At 38.3% G+C, this 17,474-nt stretch overlaps 1 protein-coding gene across 3 annotated transcripts in view; it reads left to right on the plus strand.

Annotated features, from left to right (window-relative positions):
- The window catches only part of rbpjb (recombination signal binding protein for immunoglobulin kappa J region b), a 46,052-nt gene that overhangs the window by 23,456 nt on the left and 5,122 nt on the right, over positions 1 to 17,474 (plus strand). For all 3 annotated transcript variants that reach the window (XM_058395545.1, XM_058395547.1, XM_058395546.1), the window contains exons 3-8: positions 5,223 to 5,318; positions 7,953 to 8,118; positions 9,367 to 9,541; positions 10,319 to 10,456; positions 11,398 to 11,510; positions 13,778 to 13,918. In XM_058395545.1, the coding sequence (XP_058251528.1) occupies positions 5,223 to 5,318; positions 7,953 to 8,118; positions 9,367 to 9,541; positions 10,319 to 10,456; positions 11,398 to 11,510; positions 13,778 to 13,918 (829 nt within the window). The remainder of the gene's footprint in view (positions 1 to 5,222; positions 5,319 to 7,952; positions 8,119 to 9,366; positions 9,542 to 10,318; positions 10,457 to 11,397; positions 11,511 to 13,777; positions 13,919 to 17,474) is intronic.

A 17,474-nucleotide genomic window follows, 5' to 3' on the forward strand; every position in this document is an offset into this window, starting at 1 on the left:
AAAAAGAAAAAACGCACACTGATAGATATAAAGTTTGTGTTCATTCCTCTTGAAGTAAATGACTGAGCACGACTCAATGTGTGTGGATTTTCCATCCATCCATTTTCTGTGCCACTTATCCTACACTGGATGGCAGAGAGCCTGAGCTGATTTAACCTGATCTCATTTAACATTTAACCTGGAGTCTATCCCAGGGGATATGGGGCACAAGGCGGGGGACACCCTGGATGGGGATGCCAAGCCACTGCAGGAGATATTTACACACACACACTTTGGACTATTTAGAGATGCCAATCAGCCTCAGGTTATTGGACTGGGGGAAGAAACTGGATTACCTAGAAGAAACCCTTGAGCACACAGGATGGAGGCGGGAATCGAACCCCACAGCCCCGGAGGTGCGAGGCAGTCATGCTAACCACTATGCCTCTGAGTGTGGATTAATTTATGGTAGAATAACACAAGGCTGCTCCGGCTAAGACAACACCTTTTTGTTTAAGCTTGTATATATTGTAATGTAAACCCTATGCGCACTATATGACCATTTCCAAGCCATTAAGGATTTCCCCTCAGATTTTACTTTGTGGTCATTTCCCTTGAATTTTAGCCAGTCATGCTTTTTACACTGTATTACCATCTGAGATCACAGGTGCAGAAGGGATGTAAGTAATGAATAGTGAGGAGTCCTGCTTTATATAGACACTATGTTATGGGCGCTTGTGTGTAGCCTTCTTGTGTGTTTCCTCCACCACCACTTCTGTGTCGATCATCAACAAAAAACAGTCTCATTTCCTCTATTATCTTCAGCTTGTGCCTATTGATTGCTCAATTCTAATAGGTCAGAAGGTCGATTCATTTTCTGTAACCGTGGCCCTGACAGTAGTTTCAGCAGATCACAGGTTTATATCAGTACGCTCGTTCTGATGAATGTTATTGTTTGTGTAATAACCTGGATGATGAGACCCTTCACATACAAGAAATCTGTGCAGTTGGTTATATGGTGAACCTTGTCATTGCTTTTAGAGGTTGAAAGTGTAACTATAGGTTTTCTGACATGAGAGAATCTTCAGGATGAAGGCTTGTGGTTTGTCACTATCATAACAAGGTGTGTTTTTATGTTCTTAACATTGAGAGAGTTTAAAGAGAGAATGGTTAATGCTGCTATCATGAAAGCGATACCAGGAACTAACTTGTTTCACAGGCGTTCCACAATATTGTGTGAAACTATGCATGAATGGAAAGTGACATGTGTTGTTCTTTAATAAATACAAAGCCACATCATTGCCCAACTGCTGTTGTATAAGAGAACTAAAATGCAGCATGTGCAATTTACTGGTCAATGACTAGCTGGTGTGATGCGGTGTGAGGTTGATTATTTTCCTGTAGCTACACATGGTGTGTTTTGTTTTATGTATCTAGTTGGATGTATGAAGCTTGGTACTGCTTTTAGGAAAAAGTGACATCACAGGGATTTGTCTCAGGACCTGTTTGTATCGTTAAAAAAAAAAAAAAACAGATATAAGCAATTTAGCAATAATATGTGAAACAGTTCATAGCAGAATCAGCCTGCATATGCTTTTCATTGATAATTAGAAAGACATGCTTTTTAACTCTGTATGACTGCTGAGCTTTTGCGTGCAGGATGACATTTTGGTTATGAGTCAGTAGCGTGTCGCATGTGTCTTTTTGTTCTAATTCTCCATGATGGGGGATTATATACTGTAACATACGTTTTTCCCCTGGTTAAATGATTGCATGTGCTGTTGCGTGTTAAGGGTTTGTGTGTCACAGAGTCTTCCTGTGGAAGTGCCCGTGTCCGTCATATCCTTTCTGAAGACTTATGACTCACCAAGGACCCTTTTTACCACTCTTCATATCTGCATTTATTGTATTTATTTGTGTTTTTTGTTTTGTTTTAAATTTATATATATTCTTGGCTGAATTGGGAGAAATAAAAAATAATGGTTCCAGTAACCAGAGCTTCCTTGTATGTGGGTGCAGGTTGGCCTGTGTCCCTATTCCGTTAGGGAGCACTTATCCGAGCCCAGTGCATGTGGTTTTTGTCTACAGCACACACGGTCACGTGCTGCCGTGGCTTTCCCTTTGCGTGCAAGCAGTGTGTGCATATGCACTAGGGAAAACCACAGAACCGAACCGAAGGAGCGATACACCGCTCGCAATAGTCCACGTGGCATTGTGCAAAAGCTTTAATTAATGGGAAGATTAATGAGAGGATACAGCATCCATAATGACCACATCAGCCCCTGCAACCGTGCAGTCTTTGGTGATCTGGTGCATCCATTCGCACACCACAGCAACTGCCCAGTGCTTCTGAGGCTTGCATGCAGCATGGTCTGGCATGATCCGTGACCATATGGTGTAACAATTATGCAGCTGGACAATATTAGTGCTCAGTTAAGAGCAACCTTAGTGACTAATACAATGATCAATTTAATCCAAGCTTTGGCTTGTGTAAATGGAATTACTTGAAACAGAGAAGACTAGTTCGCATTTCATTAGTGGGTTATTTTTTGAGTCAGAAGTGTGGTACTGTGTAAAAACAAAAGCCTCAGGTTACAGCCAAGGGAACCAAGAAAGTTGCTGTACTTTTAGAAGTGTATTTAACTGGTACAAAAGTGATCAAGCATGTCATTGGAATACAAGTTCCTTGTGCTTGTAACAGCTGATTGAATGTGTGAGGGCTATGACTTTGGCCTCTTCCGTTTTGAAGGAAATAAATTTTGTGTTAAGCTGGGTTTAAGCGACAATTTTCACCCTGATTTTGCTTTTACACACACACACAAAAAAATCACACATCGCAAAAGAATTATTTAGTCATGAGTTGAGCATGTGAGCAATTATTTAATGTAATTATACACTGGAAATGTCTGGCTTTTACTCATTTACCCTCAATGTCCAAGTTAATTTATTGTCTTGTCCTTTGTGTTTATTTTGTTGGGAAACAGTCAGTTGAATTATGGGTAAAATGTATTTCAAACATTATGGACTTCCTCTAAATCAGCTGCAGAGATGTGATTATTAAATTTACCCACACTGCACCTGTACCAGCCTGCACCTCCAACCCTCTCAGCATAATATACAGATCGGTTTAATGTGCCGTTCCTCAAAACACTGGTCTGTTGATGTCTTCAGACTCTGACTGATCTGCTCTAACATGACGTGAGCTTTATTTCAGGTTATCAGTCTGATTACGTCTAGCTTTCCGTACTTTGTGTCATGGGCTGTCTGCTGATACACAATGAACAAATCAGAGCATTAAAAGAGACTTTCGCATTAATGTGAAAGCTATTAGCAGCATCTTTCTCTTGTTCTCTCGCCCACGCACCGCTCATGCACACGGGACAGGTCATACAACGTATCAGAGGTATCCGTTGACGAGGGCTGCAGCAGGATGACAACATCGTTTGACTTCGGGAATCAGTCAGAGCCGTTCCTCCCACCAGGCAGAGTGGCGCTCCTCAGGGTTCACGATTCGCTCCATTAGAGCGCAAGTTATGTCTCATTTAAAGGAGTGCGAAAATTGCGTTATATAAATAACGCAGTTTATATTTCAGAGCTGTGATGTTTTGCTACATCAAACTTCAAGACCATTTGAAACGGGAGATTGTTTTGTCTGAGAGTGCTTGTAAGACGAGTGATGGGTTGGAGATGAGCTCATCAGACTGCAGTGTGAGCGGACCCTACATCTCATCCCCTACATCTCTCTCTCTCGCTCTCTCTCGCTCTCTCTCTCTCGCTCTCTTTCACGTCTCAGGGGCCCCCATGCTTTCCATAACAAAGGACTTTCGAATTTGAGCGTGTGGAGGACGTTTGTGTGTGTGTGTGTGTGTGTGTTCTGCCCCCACTCTTCCACATTACTCCAGCTCTGTCACTTCGGGCACTCTGGCGTGTCAGGTGTCACTAACATCTAACGATAAGGTTTAGCCATGTATAGTTTTTCTTTTCTTTTATTATATATATATATATATATATATATATATATATATATATATATATATATATATATATATATATATATATATATATATATATAATGTGCATGAATCCTTTCCCCTTCATTCAATATTTTTTCATTTGAAGCAGAGATAGTATAGTGTAGTTCGTTTTGTAAAATGCTTTATATGTATATGGCCAGAGGCTCCAGATTATAAGAGATTATAAGTGTGCTTGTGCAGGACTGTTTTTGTGTTGGTTAGCTGAAGTAATTGGAAATCAGAATTCTTCAGTTATGAGGTTTGATTTTTTTCTTGTTTTTCCAATCTTTCCTTCTTAGTGTTTCCTCTGTTCTATTCACACACACACACACACACACACACAAACACTCACACTCGCAGAGGAACTTTCATTTGTCCTTTTGCCCTCTTCATTACCCCCCCTCAAACATGCACACACATATTTTTTCCCCTCTTTCATAAAGACCCCCCAGCTGTGGAGGTTGAGGTTTTTGGCCATGCTGCTCGTATGCTCTCAGCAAGCAACACATATTTGTGCTCACCAGAGAATTGGCTAATCAAAGTTGGGCTTGTGTTTCCAGTCAAGCTCTTGAGGTTTGGGCTATAAAGCACATGCGACCTTTCTGCAGGCTTTCTCTTTAAATATACACACACAGTCCCAGAACAACAAAAGGAACATGACACGTCACGAACGCTGGTAATTGCAGCTAAAGTTTTTTTTTTTGTTGTTGTTGTTTTTTTTAAGCAATAAGTTGATTGCTATGGTCTATTTGGAAGCAGCGAGGTGTTTCTTTCGACAGAAAATACTTGATTGTTAAATTGTTGAAAGTCAGCATGATGAAAATGGCGAATATCATTAAAATACCATTGATGTAACAAAAGCGGGAATTTCAGCCGATAAACATGTCACACTTTGTGAAAGATGGAAACATAATCTAAAAACATGAACTGATACTTATCCTTGCTGTTTAAATGAAAAAAATCTATCCTGACTTAAACTATAAAATAGATGTATTTCATAATGAGGGGTTTTATTTATGTATTTATTTTATTTATTTTTTGAAAAATTACTTTTTTTGGGTAAAGTTTCCATTTCAAAAGTTAAAAAGAATATACCTTTTATCCGTTTTGATGTTGCTTGATTTATTTTTTTGTGGAAAACAACAAAAATAAAAACATTGGATTTTATCTGTTTTTTTGTTCTTAAATTCTCTGCCTCCTCTCTCTCTCTCTCTCTCTCCCTCTCTCCAGAGAAGCAATGAGAAACTATCTGAAGGAGCGAGGAGACCAAACCGTTCTGATCCTCCATGCTAAAGTTGCACAGAAATCCTACGGCAATGAAAAAAGGTAACACACACCTAACAACTGCTCCAGCCCATGAGAGGTGTGACTGCATTTGCAAAAGAATGTTTCGTGCCATGCTTTTTGACCTCTCACTCCCCATCTCCCATACCAAGCAGTGGAGGAAATGAGGTTTTCCTTCATCCGTAGTGAATTTCAGAGACAGGGGAAAAAGAAGACAGCGGGAAGTGAGCGGAGTCGAGAAATCGGAGCGAGGAAACGTAGAGGAGAAAATAAAGGAAATGCAGGGAGGCAGAAAGGTGTGGACAGATTGATCATAGTGAAGAAGACTCAGTGTCTGGGGAGCTCCTGTCGTGGTTAGATCTTGGCTCGCTTCTCTTGGCTGGGAGAGTGCTTCCCTTGTGATCACACCAGAAGTGCCTGACTGTTAATCCAAAATTCGCAGCCAGACCGAGAAACAGCTGAGAGAAGGAGAAAACAGAAAGGAGACAGGCCAGACTCTTAAACCTGCTGCGAAATTGTTATCCGTTATATTAGTTACACACCAAGGGATTGACCATGACTGGAGATCTTACAGGATATTCGTTGAAAGTCTGTATGAATTGGCTGTACTTTAGTTACCGCACTTCTACTTTCATTTAAACTTTTGACCCTGTTTGCATCAGGGATAGTTACAGAAGACCCATGGAAATAGATAAGGGAAGCTCAAGTGTGTGAGTGTGCAAACATTCGATTTTATCTCTTATACCAAACGCAGCGTGTTTTTGAAATGTCCGAAACTTGGTTTGAAGTCAGTTTTTTAAACATTCACACTCAGCATCATGAGTGTTTTGCGTGTTACGCACTAGCAGGATGTGAAAGCAGACACCAACACCCTTTAGGAGGAACTTACACGACTGTGCTAGACTAGTTAATGCCTTTTTCATCGAGAAAAAAAAAAGTCTGCAATCGATATGAATACTCATCTGCCTTTGACCCAGACAATGTTATGACTCATTGATGATTTGTTTGTCTCTTCTTTCTTTTGTGTATAAGGCCAGTTTCATTTTGACTACAGCTGTGTGGGGGTTCATTTTTAGATTTGGATTTTCAGTCTTGGCAATGTTTCCTCCTCCTTTCTGATCAGTAAAATTATTTTTTTGGGGGGGGGGGGGATTTCTGTCACGCACAAATTTTAATCACTTCACATTGTTTAAGCTTTCTGTTGTTTATCTTGTATCCTAACATGGATATACTCTCAGGCATCACTTTATTAGGAACACTACACTAACAATTGCTCATGAAACAACCTCCGTTATCCTCCGTCATGTTGGAAACGTTCCTTGGAGATTCTGCTCCATGTTGACATGATTACAGGACGTAATGTTTATGTAGTGAATCTCCCTTTCACTGCCATAATCCCAATCATGTTCTACTGGATTCAGATCTGGTGACTGGGAAGGTCTCTCAAGAACACTTATCGTGTTCATAAAACCAGTCTGAAACGACTTTAGCCTTGTTACATGGTGCATTATCATGCTGGATCTAGCCATGTAGCTAGAAAATCATCAATTGTGGACATGAAGGGATGATCAGGCATTCAAGTGATGATTCATTGGTACTAACACACCCAAAGTGTGCCAAGGAAACATTCCCCACATCATTACACCACCTCCACCAGCATGCACTATTGACACAGGATGGATGGCTCCATGGATTCATGTTGTTGAAGCCAAATTCTGATCCTAGCAACATTTTTCCAGTCTCCAATTGTTCACTGTTAATGAGCCTGTGTCCACTGCTGCATTAGCTGATGTGATGTTTATTCTGATCTGCTCAGCACAATAATACAAAGCTGTTATCTAGGTTAGTGTAGCCTTTCGGTCTGTTCAAACCTGTCTGGCCGTTCTCCACTGAGCTCTCTCATCAGCAAGGTGTTTCCATCTGCAGAACCGATGCTCACTGGAGGTTTTCTCTTTATTATACCATTCTGAGTAAACTCGACCTCCTGGGATTTTCACACACAACAGTCTTTCATCAGTTATAGAAATACTCAAACCAGCCCGTCTGGCACCAACAATCACGCCACGGTCGAAATCTCAGAGATCACATTTTATCTCCGTTCTGAAGGTTGATGTGAACGTTACCTGAAGCTGCTGGCTGTATTTGCACAAATTCATGCATTGCACTGCGGATACACGATTTAGATAATTGCATTAATGAGTAGATGTAGAGCTGTTCCTCTGTGAGTGTTTATGCTCCATTTACTGGAATCTGTAGATGGGTGACACATTGGTGTTTAGTTCTCCCAAGGATGTGTAACCAGGGGATTGACCATAAAATGCTGTGAGAATAATAGGATAGTAATCATTTTGTTAAATACTTTATGTTCAGCATTATTACATGATAAACATGAGGATTTTTTTTTGGCTCATAGTAGGTGCAGGATGTTTGAGGACCCCTGGTCTGCTGAGACTGATTTAAATGTTTACAATATTTTTTATCTTTGTGCATTCTAGACATACAGTATGTGTTTTATCTCATGCAAGCGCATAGAATATCAGGGTGTGTGCTGCCATCTTCTGGAGACGTGAAGCCAATAACAAAACACATTTTTAAAGCAAAAAGCATTTTAAACCTGGATTAATAGGATTTGTGCTGAAGTCATTTCTCTGTATTCTGTGTGTTTCTTTTTCTCAGGTTCTTTTGCCCTCCTCCATGTGTGTATCTAATGGGCTGCGGCTGGAAGAAAAAGAGGGAACAGATGGAGAGAGACGGATGCTCGGAGCAGGAGTCTCAGCCATGCGCCTTCATCGGCATTGGGAATAGTGACCAGGAGATGCAGCAGCTCAACCTGGAGGGAAAGGTACAATACAAATCCACCCATAAACGATGCAGCTGAAAATTACCCAGAAGTGCTGAAGTTAGGAGCTGACATGACAGTAACCGAGACATACTGTACAAATTGTTGTAAAGAGATTGGAATAAACACTGATGGATAAACATACAGCAAGACCCAGAAATCTGAATAAACCAGAGCCACTGTTCACAATCCATCCTGAAGACCCATTTCTGCAGAAATACACAAACATTCCTTTACTTCCTCTATGCCTTAAACTGGTAGTGAAGTGCAAGTCACTGGGTTTTCCATTATACTCTTGAATAATAGGACACAATGTTAAAGTTATTGTGTGTGGTAATCATAAATACTCTACAGATGAGGTGGATAATGATGGGGTTGAAAGGTACTGGAGTAGTTTGAGGCTGATGACAGTGTTTCAGCAAAAGCATTTCAAATGGCCTGTGCAAGCCAGGGTATTTTTGGTTTTAAATGAAAAACTGTATGGCATTAAGTGCTGCCACTAAGCAGATTTTATAGCAGGCATTACACCTCAAGGGCTTTACATGTAACTCAAAACTAAATGCATCTTCAGCGCAGTTGTAATATGACGTTTTATCACATAGTCTATTATACAGATGCATGTATTGGTGAGATGAACAGTTTTGTTTCATTTATTTGTGAACTGCTGACAATATTTCTCCTAAATTCAAAATATAGCTATTGTTATTTATAGTGTATATTTAAAGGAAATGACAACACATGAAAATAACCCAAGATCATGCAGTATTTGCAGAGCTTTAATAACTCAAATAAAACAAAATGCAAATAATTTGTAAACAAATTGTGTTAATGCTTTGGCTAAATAACATTAAGAAATCAGTATTTGGTGGAATAACCCTGATTTGCATGCGTTTTGGCTCCATGCTCTCCACCATTTTTTCACATTGCTGTTGGGGAACTTTATACCACTCTTTATGCAAAAAAGCAAACAGCAAACAGCTCTGGTTTGTGACCATCCATCTTCCTCTTGATGACATTCCAGAGGTTTTCAATAGGGTTCAAATCTGGAGATTGGGCAGTGGTCTCTTATTTTATCAGAGCTGTATATATATATGTGTGTGTGTGTGTGTGTGTGTGTGTGTGTGTGTGTGTGTGTATATATATATATATATATATATATATATATATATATATATATATATATATATATATATATATATATATATATATATATATATTAATCTCTAACTTTCCCCCTTTTCCCCTTTACAGAATTACTGCACAGCCAAAACGTTGTACATCTCGGACTCAGACAAGCGCAAGCACTTCATGTTGTCGGTGCGCATGCTCTACGGCAACAGCGCCAACATCGGCGTCTTCCTTAGCAAGCGCATCAAGGTCATCTCAAAGCCTTCCAAAAAGAAGCAGTCGCTCAAGAACGCTGACTGTGAGTGTTAAAACCAAAAAAACACACACACAGCTACATACACAACTGCCTGATTTCTTTGTGTTCCTGTGTTAGGGATTTGAGGTGTACCATTTTTCTATCCTGTTAGTCTTTTATGACACAAGGAGAAAATGATATCACAAAAAAAAGAAAACAGAGTGATATACTGACACTTTGAGTAGCATTGCCACTCTACACTCTCTGTGTACTGTTATTGTTCTTCCTGAGTTTCTTTCCAGTTTCCCACCGAAAACATACCAGCATATTGGATTAGCTACTTGAATTTGACTGTAGAGATGTGTATGTTTGGAAATGGTGCCCTGAGACAGACTGGCATCCCATCTAGGGAGTATTTCCGCCTCTCACCTAGTGTTTCTATGACCCCCTGCAATCCCAGATCAATGTAAAGTGTCCTTTGAAAATGGATAAACAAGTGAAAAATACACACATAGTTTGCTACAGAGAGCAAAAAACTTATTTCGATTGAAGATAAAGTCATCCATCTCCACTGAGGGGAGCCAGAGACAAAATCTTTGCCCTATTGCTTCATAAGCACGCTTAACCTGATCCTAACATCAAACCCTGAGCAGTGTGGTGTTTGCTGTGGTGCTCCTTCCTCTACCAAATAGAGCTCCATTTTATAGTTGGCCCTCTGGCTCCTAAACTCTGTAAATATTTGATGAAGTCTAAAAATGCCAAGCTAACCTTTTATGACTTCCTTGCTTCTTTCTGCTTCTCTCTCTCTCTCTCTCTGTTTGTGTGTGTGTGTGTGTGTAGTGTGCATAGCGTCTGGAACGAAAGTGGCACTGTTTAACAGACTGCGGTCTCAGACGGTCAGTACACGCTACCTCCATGTGGAGGGAGGGAACTTTCATGCCAGCTCACAACAATGGGGAGCCTTCTATATTCACCTCTGTAAGTCTCTCTCTCTCTCTCTCTCTCTCACTCACTCACTCACTCAGTCACTCACTCACTCACTCACTCACTCACACACGTATTATGATCAGATTACTTTTGAACTACTTCTAACTGGCGTATTTGGCTTCATATTCCTCTGTGTAGGATCCTTTTACAGTGTTTCAATAAAAGTACAGAAACAAAGAGGACTAAATGTTGCATGACTTCTTTTATTACCCGAAAGGCAAACACTTTATTATATGCATTAGAACAAAAGAAAACATTTTGGTATGTTGGCAGTTTACATTATGGCATTAAAATTGAATGAACTGCTCGATGATTGAAGAGACAAGCGTGCACTGGTTATTTACGCTGCCTGTCGTACGTTTAGCCAAAAGCAAACTTGTGTAGTTAAGCATTGCTCCTTTTAAAGAAATGTTATACAGCTGAAGTGAAGTGTCGTCAAACTCAGCAATCTGAATTTATATTTAAGTAACAATTCTGTCATTATTTATCATTCACTGTGGAAAACTGTCAGTTACGTGATTATAGTTATATCAGTGAGTTCACACAGCTTCACAGGATTTCAATTAAGAATGATTATTTACGTATTCACAGTTCTCTCTCCGATTACAAGTACTTGGTTATATAATCTAGATGAGAGTAGCACATTACTAACCAACACTGGACACAATGTGTCTTTATGCCTTTATGCTTTATGCCTTTAATTCCCAAGAGCTACACACATATATAAAAGGTCATGTAAAGAATTTTTTTCCCAACACATAAACAGAACTTCATCATACAGACAGACTCAGTGAGACACGCATACACACCCGTGCAATCATAAACATCTTCATCATACAGCTGGCATAGGCAACGAAACAAGAAAGAAGCAAACTGCTAAGGAATGCACAAACTGTGTGTGTGTGTGTGTGTGTGTGTGTGTGTGTATGCAGTGGATGACGATGAATCTGAGGGAGAGGAATTCACCGTGCGTGATGGCTACATTCACTACGGCCAAACTGTCAAACTTGTCTGCTCTGTCACAGGAATGGCCCTGCCACGACTGGTAATGTCTGTCTGTCTGTATCTCCCTCTGTCTCTCTCTCTCTCTCTCTGTCTCTCTCTCTCTTTCTCTCTCTCTGTCTCTCTCTGTCTGTCTCTCTCTGTCACTGTCTCTCTCTCTCTCTCTCTCTGTTGCTGTCTGTCTCTCTCTGTCTCTCTCTCTGTCTCTGTCTCTCACTCTCTGTCTCTCTCTCTCTCTCTCTCTCTCTTTCTGTTGCTGTCTGTCTCTCTCTGTCTCTGTCTCTCTCTGTCTCTGTCTCTCTCTCTCACTCTCTGTCTCGCTCTCTCCCTCTCTCTCTGTCTGTCTCTCTCCCTCTCTCTCTCTTTCTGTTGCTGTCTGTCTTTCTCTCTCTCTCTCTCTCTCTGTTGCTGTCTGTCTGTCTGTCTGTCGCTGTCTCTCTCTCTCTCTCTCTCTCTCTCTCTCTCTCTGTCACTGTCTCTCTCTCTCTGTCACTGTCTCTCTCTCTTCCTGTTGCTGTCTGTCTGTCTCTCTCACTCTGTCTCTCTCTCTCTGTCTCGCTGTGTCTCGCTGTCTCTCTCTGTCTGTCTCTCTGTCTCTTTCGGTTCAAGGGGAAAGGACAGAAGATGTAAAAATAAAAAATACACATTTTAACATTTTTGCTATTTTCATTTCACATCAACTTTAGAGCAGGTGAAAGTTTGACCTCTGATTTTACATGTATTATGTGCCAACAGAAACCAAGAAGGTGAGGTGTAATATATAGTCCATAAACAAAATGGCACAGTTGCTTCTTATTAAGTTACAGTCACACCAGATGACTTTCTTGTTGATTTCTTACTGGAAAAGTCCACTAAGATACATTAGGGATTTTTGTGGTTAAAAAAAGGGTTTTTTTTGTCCTTGTTTGTCTTTCTAATAAGCCATTAAATCTTTTTTTTTTTTGTCTTAATGAATGTTTTTCAGCATTTCTCTGTCTAGTGCATCAAAACATAAAAGCTGTTTACTCAAAACTCTCTGATTTAATGGACAGTTAAACACAGTTGTAGAGTGCTTTCATGAATTGTTCAGCCACAGGTATTTGTGCATTAGGTTCCCTTAAGAGATGAGGCTGCTTTTACACGGTAGCGTATGTGATGAAGTTTTAACAGTCGAAAGTAAACATGAATGATTGTACATAGGTATATTGGTGATTAATGGTTGCCACAATAATATGTTTAAAAGTGGGTGGCATGACTAGTATTCCCTTTGACAGTCACCTTGTCAGTGCAACTCACTGTATGTGTGAAAACTAGTGTCTTAAAGTAGATGTGACGAATTATATTATTATCAGGCTCAGTAAAGGTCTGGCATATTAGTTTCAGCCTGAGTGCACACCAGTGGTGGACAGTCAGGGCCAGCAAGGACTTCTCTGCTGGCCTAAACAGCAGTGATCTGAATCACTGACTTGCATTTTAATATATTTAATATATTTTTCCATGAATGTGTATTAAATTATTCCCAATAATCTATTCTCTACATTTCATAGCTTTACTCTTGGTTGTGCTGCTTCCAGTAGTGTATATTTATGATAAGAGTATTTATCCAATCATATTTCAGCCAGCGGCTGACATCATGTGTTGCCAGGGTGAAAGAAATCTGCCTTAAGGCCTTCAGAATCAATAGTGCAGGCGCCCATAGCTTAAAATAAGTGGCAATGAAATTGTTACATTAACCAATCAGATTTTGAGTTGGCATCACTGGGGCCATCTAGCAGGCATACGATTATGCCAGCAATTTCCCGTCCTTTGACTGGATAATTGGAGCAGTCAGAGGCAGCAAACCGCACAAACTAAATAAAATATATATATTTTAACTCACAATGGCTGACAGAGGAGAAGAAATCGATTTGCAGACACCCTTACAAATGCATTTTCAAGGCGGACTGTAATATAATGGACTATTCCTTATGAGGTGTGAAATACTCTAGCCTAATTTCTTTTTTACTTTGCTATTTAACGGTTGATTAGTATCTATTGCTGCGGCCTCATAATGATGGTATAGAGGTGGATTAATTCAGGAATGCCTAGGTGTGAAATGCACGGCCCGCCACTGGTGCACACTGGTAACCCAAAACCATATAAAGAAAGTGCAAGAACTGTATCTCTTTGGTGTGAGAACATGGAATAAAATTTTCTTTTATATCCTGTAGTGTGGAAACTCAGTAATCATACAGTGTAGTGCAGTAGGTAGAGATTTAGTTAAAGAAATCCTGGATTATTTCTACCATGATATTGATAATAATATCAATTCTGTGTATCTTTTTTGTACAGATCATCCGTAAGGTGGATAAGCAGACGGCCTTGTTGGACGCAGATGACCCCGTGTCTCAGCTGCATAAGTGTGCCTTCTACCTAAAGGATACAGAGAGGATGTACCTGTGCCTTTCCCAAGAGAGGATCATCCAGTTTCAAGTAAGAGCACACATTATGTAGTTGATATAGTCAAATAAAAGGGAAAAAAAAGTCCTGATTAGTCGATTTTTCCACTAACCGCATGTAGAATAACAGTTCCGGGTAGTAGCTGTATAACATATAATGTACGAGTAGAGTTGGCACTGATCCGATACACAACATCGATATCTTGGGTCCATGCCAGCTTAAAATGGTGGCTCAGATATCAGAGAGGGTATGTGAGATTTGGGGAAATTGTCACATGATCAGAACTGAATTTGGAAAATAAGCTGAACATGTACGTCAGCCATTTGTATTTATACACATCATTCTTGAGGTGTGTCGCTTTTGCTACACGTAAATACATATGAATTGCAGAAATAAAATCATATGCGTACATTACGGCTGTCAGATGCTTTTAAAAACTTTGTGGTTTCCTGTGTCTCAGAGGAAGCAGGTGTTCGTCTCTCTCTGTATTTACTGTCTATAGTTTTATAGCTGCTGTGAATTAGCTAGTAGGAGGGAATTGGAAAGCTTTTTAAAAATGCAGTTAAATTATATTTGCATAAAATTGTTTTAGATTTGTATTTTCTTACACAAGAATTTCCCTCATGGGATCAATAAAATATATATCTCTCTGTCTGTCTGTCTGCATATCTATCTATCTATGTATCTATGTATCTATGTATCTATCTATCTGTCTGTCTGTCTGTCTGTCTGTCTGTCTATTTCTCTGTCTGGTAACCCTATCTACTGAATATCACCCTATGTTTTAACTACATTCAAACTTTTGCCATAATATAGCCATTGAAACTAACATAGCATTAAAAAAATCGATAAAAAAAATTATCTATCTATCTATCTATCTATCTATCTATCTATCTATCTATCTATCTATCTATCTATCTATCTATCTATCTATCTATCTATCTCTCTCTCTCTCTGTCTATATATCTGTCCTGTCTATATATCTGTCCTGTCTATCTATCTATCTATCTATCTATCTATCTATCTATCTATCTATCTATCTATCTATCTATCTATCTATCTATCTATCTCTCTGTCTATATATATCTGTGTCTATCTATCTATCTATCTATCTATCTATCTATCTATCTATCTATCTATCTATCTATCTATCTATCTATCTATCTATCTCTCTGTCTATATATATCTGTGTCTCTATCTATCTATCTATCTATCTATCTATCTATCTATCTATCTATCTATCTATCTATCTCTCTGTCTATATATCTGTCCTGTCTATCTATCTATCTATCTATCTATCTATCTATCTATCTATCTATCTATCTATCTATCTATCTATCTATCTCTCTGTCTATATATCTGTTCTGTCTGTCTGTCTGTCTGTCTATCTATCTATCTATCTATCTATCTATCTATCTATCTATCTATCTATCTATCTATCTATCTGTCTATCTATCTGTCTGTCTATCTCTCTGTCTATATATCTGTCCTGTCTATCTGTCTATCTATCTATCTATCTATCTATCTATCTATCTATCTGTCTGTCTATCTCTCTGTCTATATATCTGTCCTGTCTATCTATCTATCTATCTATCTATCTATCTATCTGTCTATCTATCTGTCTGTCTATCTCTCTGTCTATATATCTGTCCTGTCTATCTATCTATCTGTCTATCTATCTATCTGTCTATCTATCTATCTATCTATCTATCTATCTATCTATCTATCTATCTATCTATCTATCTATCTATCTATCTATCTATCTCTCTGTCTATATATCTGTCCTGTCTATCTATCTATCTATCTATCTATCTATCTATCTATCTATCTATCTATCTATCTATCTATCTATCTATCTATCTATCTATCTCTCTGTCTATATATATCTGTGTCTATCTATCTATCTATCTATCTATCTATCTATCTATCTATCTATCTATCTATCTATCTATCTATCTATCTATCTATCTATCTATCTCTCTGTCTATATATCTATCTATCTCTCTGTCTATATATCTGTCCTGTCTATCTATCTATCTATCTATCTATCTCTCTGTCTATCTATCTATCTATCTATCTCTCTGTCTATATATCTGTCCTGTCTATCTATCTATCTATCTATCTATCTATCTATCTATCTATCTATCTATCTATCTATCTATCTATCTCTCTGTCTATATCTATCTATCTATCTATCTATCTATCTATCTATCTATCTATCTATCTATCTATCTATCTCTCTGTCTATATATCTGTCCTGTCTATCTATCTATCTATCTGTCTATCTATCTATCTCTCTGTCTATCTATCTATCTATCTATCTCTCTGTCTATATATCTGTTCTGTCTGTCTGTCTATCTATCTATCTATCTATCTATCTATCTATCTATCTATCTATCTATCTATCTATCTATCTATCTATCTCTCTGTCTATATATCTGTCCTATCTATCTATCTATCTATCTATCTATCTATCTATCTATCTATCTATCTATCTATCTATCTATCTATCTATCTATCTATCTATCTGTCTGTCTGTCTATATATCTGTCCTATCTATCTATCTATCTATCTATCTATCTATCTATCTATCTATCTATCTATCTATCTATCTATCTATCTGTCTGTCTGTCTGTCTGTCTGTCTGTCTGTCTGTCTATCTATCTATCTATCTATCTATCTATCTATCTATCTATCTCTCTATCTCTCTGTCTATATATATCTGTCTATCTATCTATCTATCTCTCTGTCTATCTATCTATCTATCTATCTATCTATCTATCTATCTATCTATCTATCTATCTATCTATCTATCTATCTATCTATCTATCTCTCTGTCTATATATCTGTTCTGTCTGTCTATCTATCTATCTATCTATCTATCTATCTATCTATCTATCTATCTATCTATCTATCTATCTATCTCTATGTCTATCTATCTCTCTGTCTATATATCTGTTCTGTCTGTCTATCTATCTATCTATCTATCTATCTATCTATCTATCTATCTATCTATCTATCTATCTATCTATCTATCTATCTATCTCTCTGTCTATCTATCTATCTATCTATCTCTCTGTCTATATATCTGTCCTGTCTATCTGTCTATATATCTGTCCTGTCTATCTATCTATCTATCTATCTATCTATCTATCTATCTATCTATCTATCTATCTATCTATCTATCTCTCTGTCTATCTATCTATCTATCTATCTATCTCTCTGTCTATATATCTGTCCTGTCTATCTGTCTATATATCTGTCCTGTCTATCTATCTATCTATCTATCTATCTATCTATCTATCTATCTATCTATCTATCTATCTATCTATCTATCTATCTATCTATCTCTCTCTCTATATATCTGTCCTGTCTATCTATCTCTCTGTCTATCTATCTCTCTGTCTATATATCTGTCTATCTATCTATCTATCTGTCTATCTGTCTATCTGTCTATCTATCTATCTGTCTATCTATCTAGTTTTCTCTCTGCTGGTGTGTAGCTAGGGTTTACAAAGGATCTCAAAATCCACAATACATCTTAAACTCATCATCATGCAACATTTCTCCCCCCAATTTAAGCCCCGTC

The sequence above is a fragment of the Hemibagrus wyckioides genome, linkage group LG07 (assembly GCF_019097595.1).
Source record: "Hemibagrus wyckioides isolate EC202008001 linkage group LG07, SWU_Hwy_1.0, whole genome shotgun sequence".
Lineage (NCBI taxonomy): Eukaryota > Metazoa > Chordata > Actinopteri > Siluriformes > Bagridae > Hemibagrus > Hemibagrus wyckioides.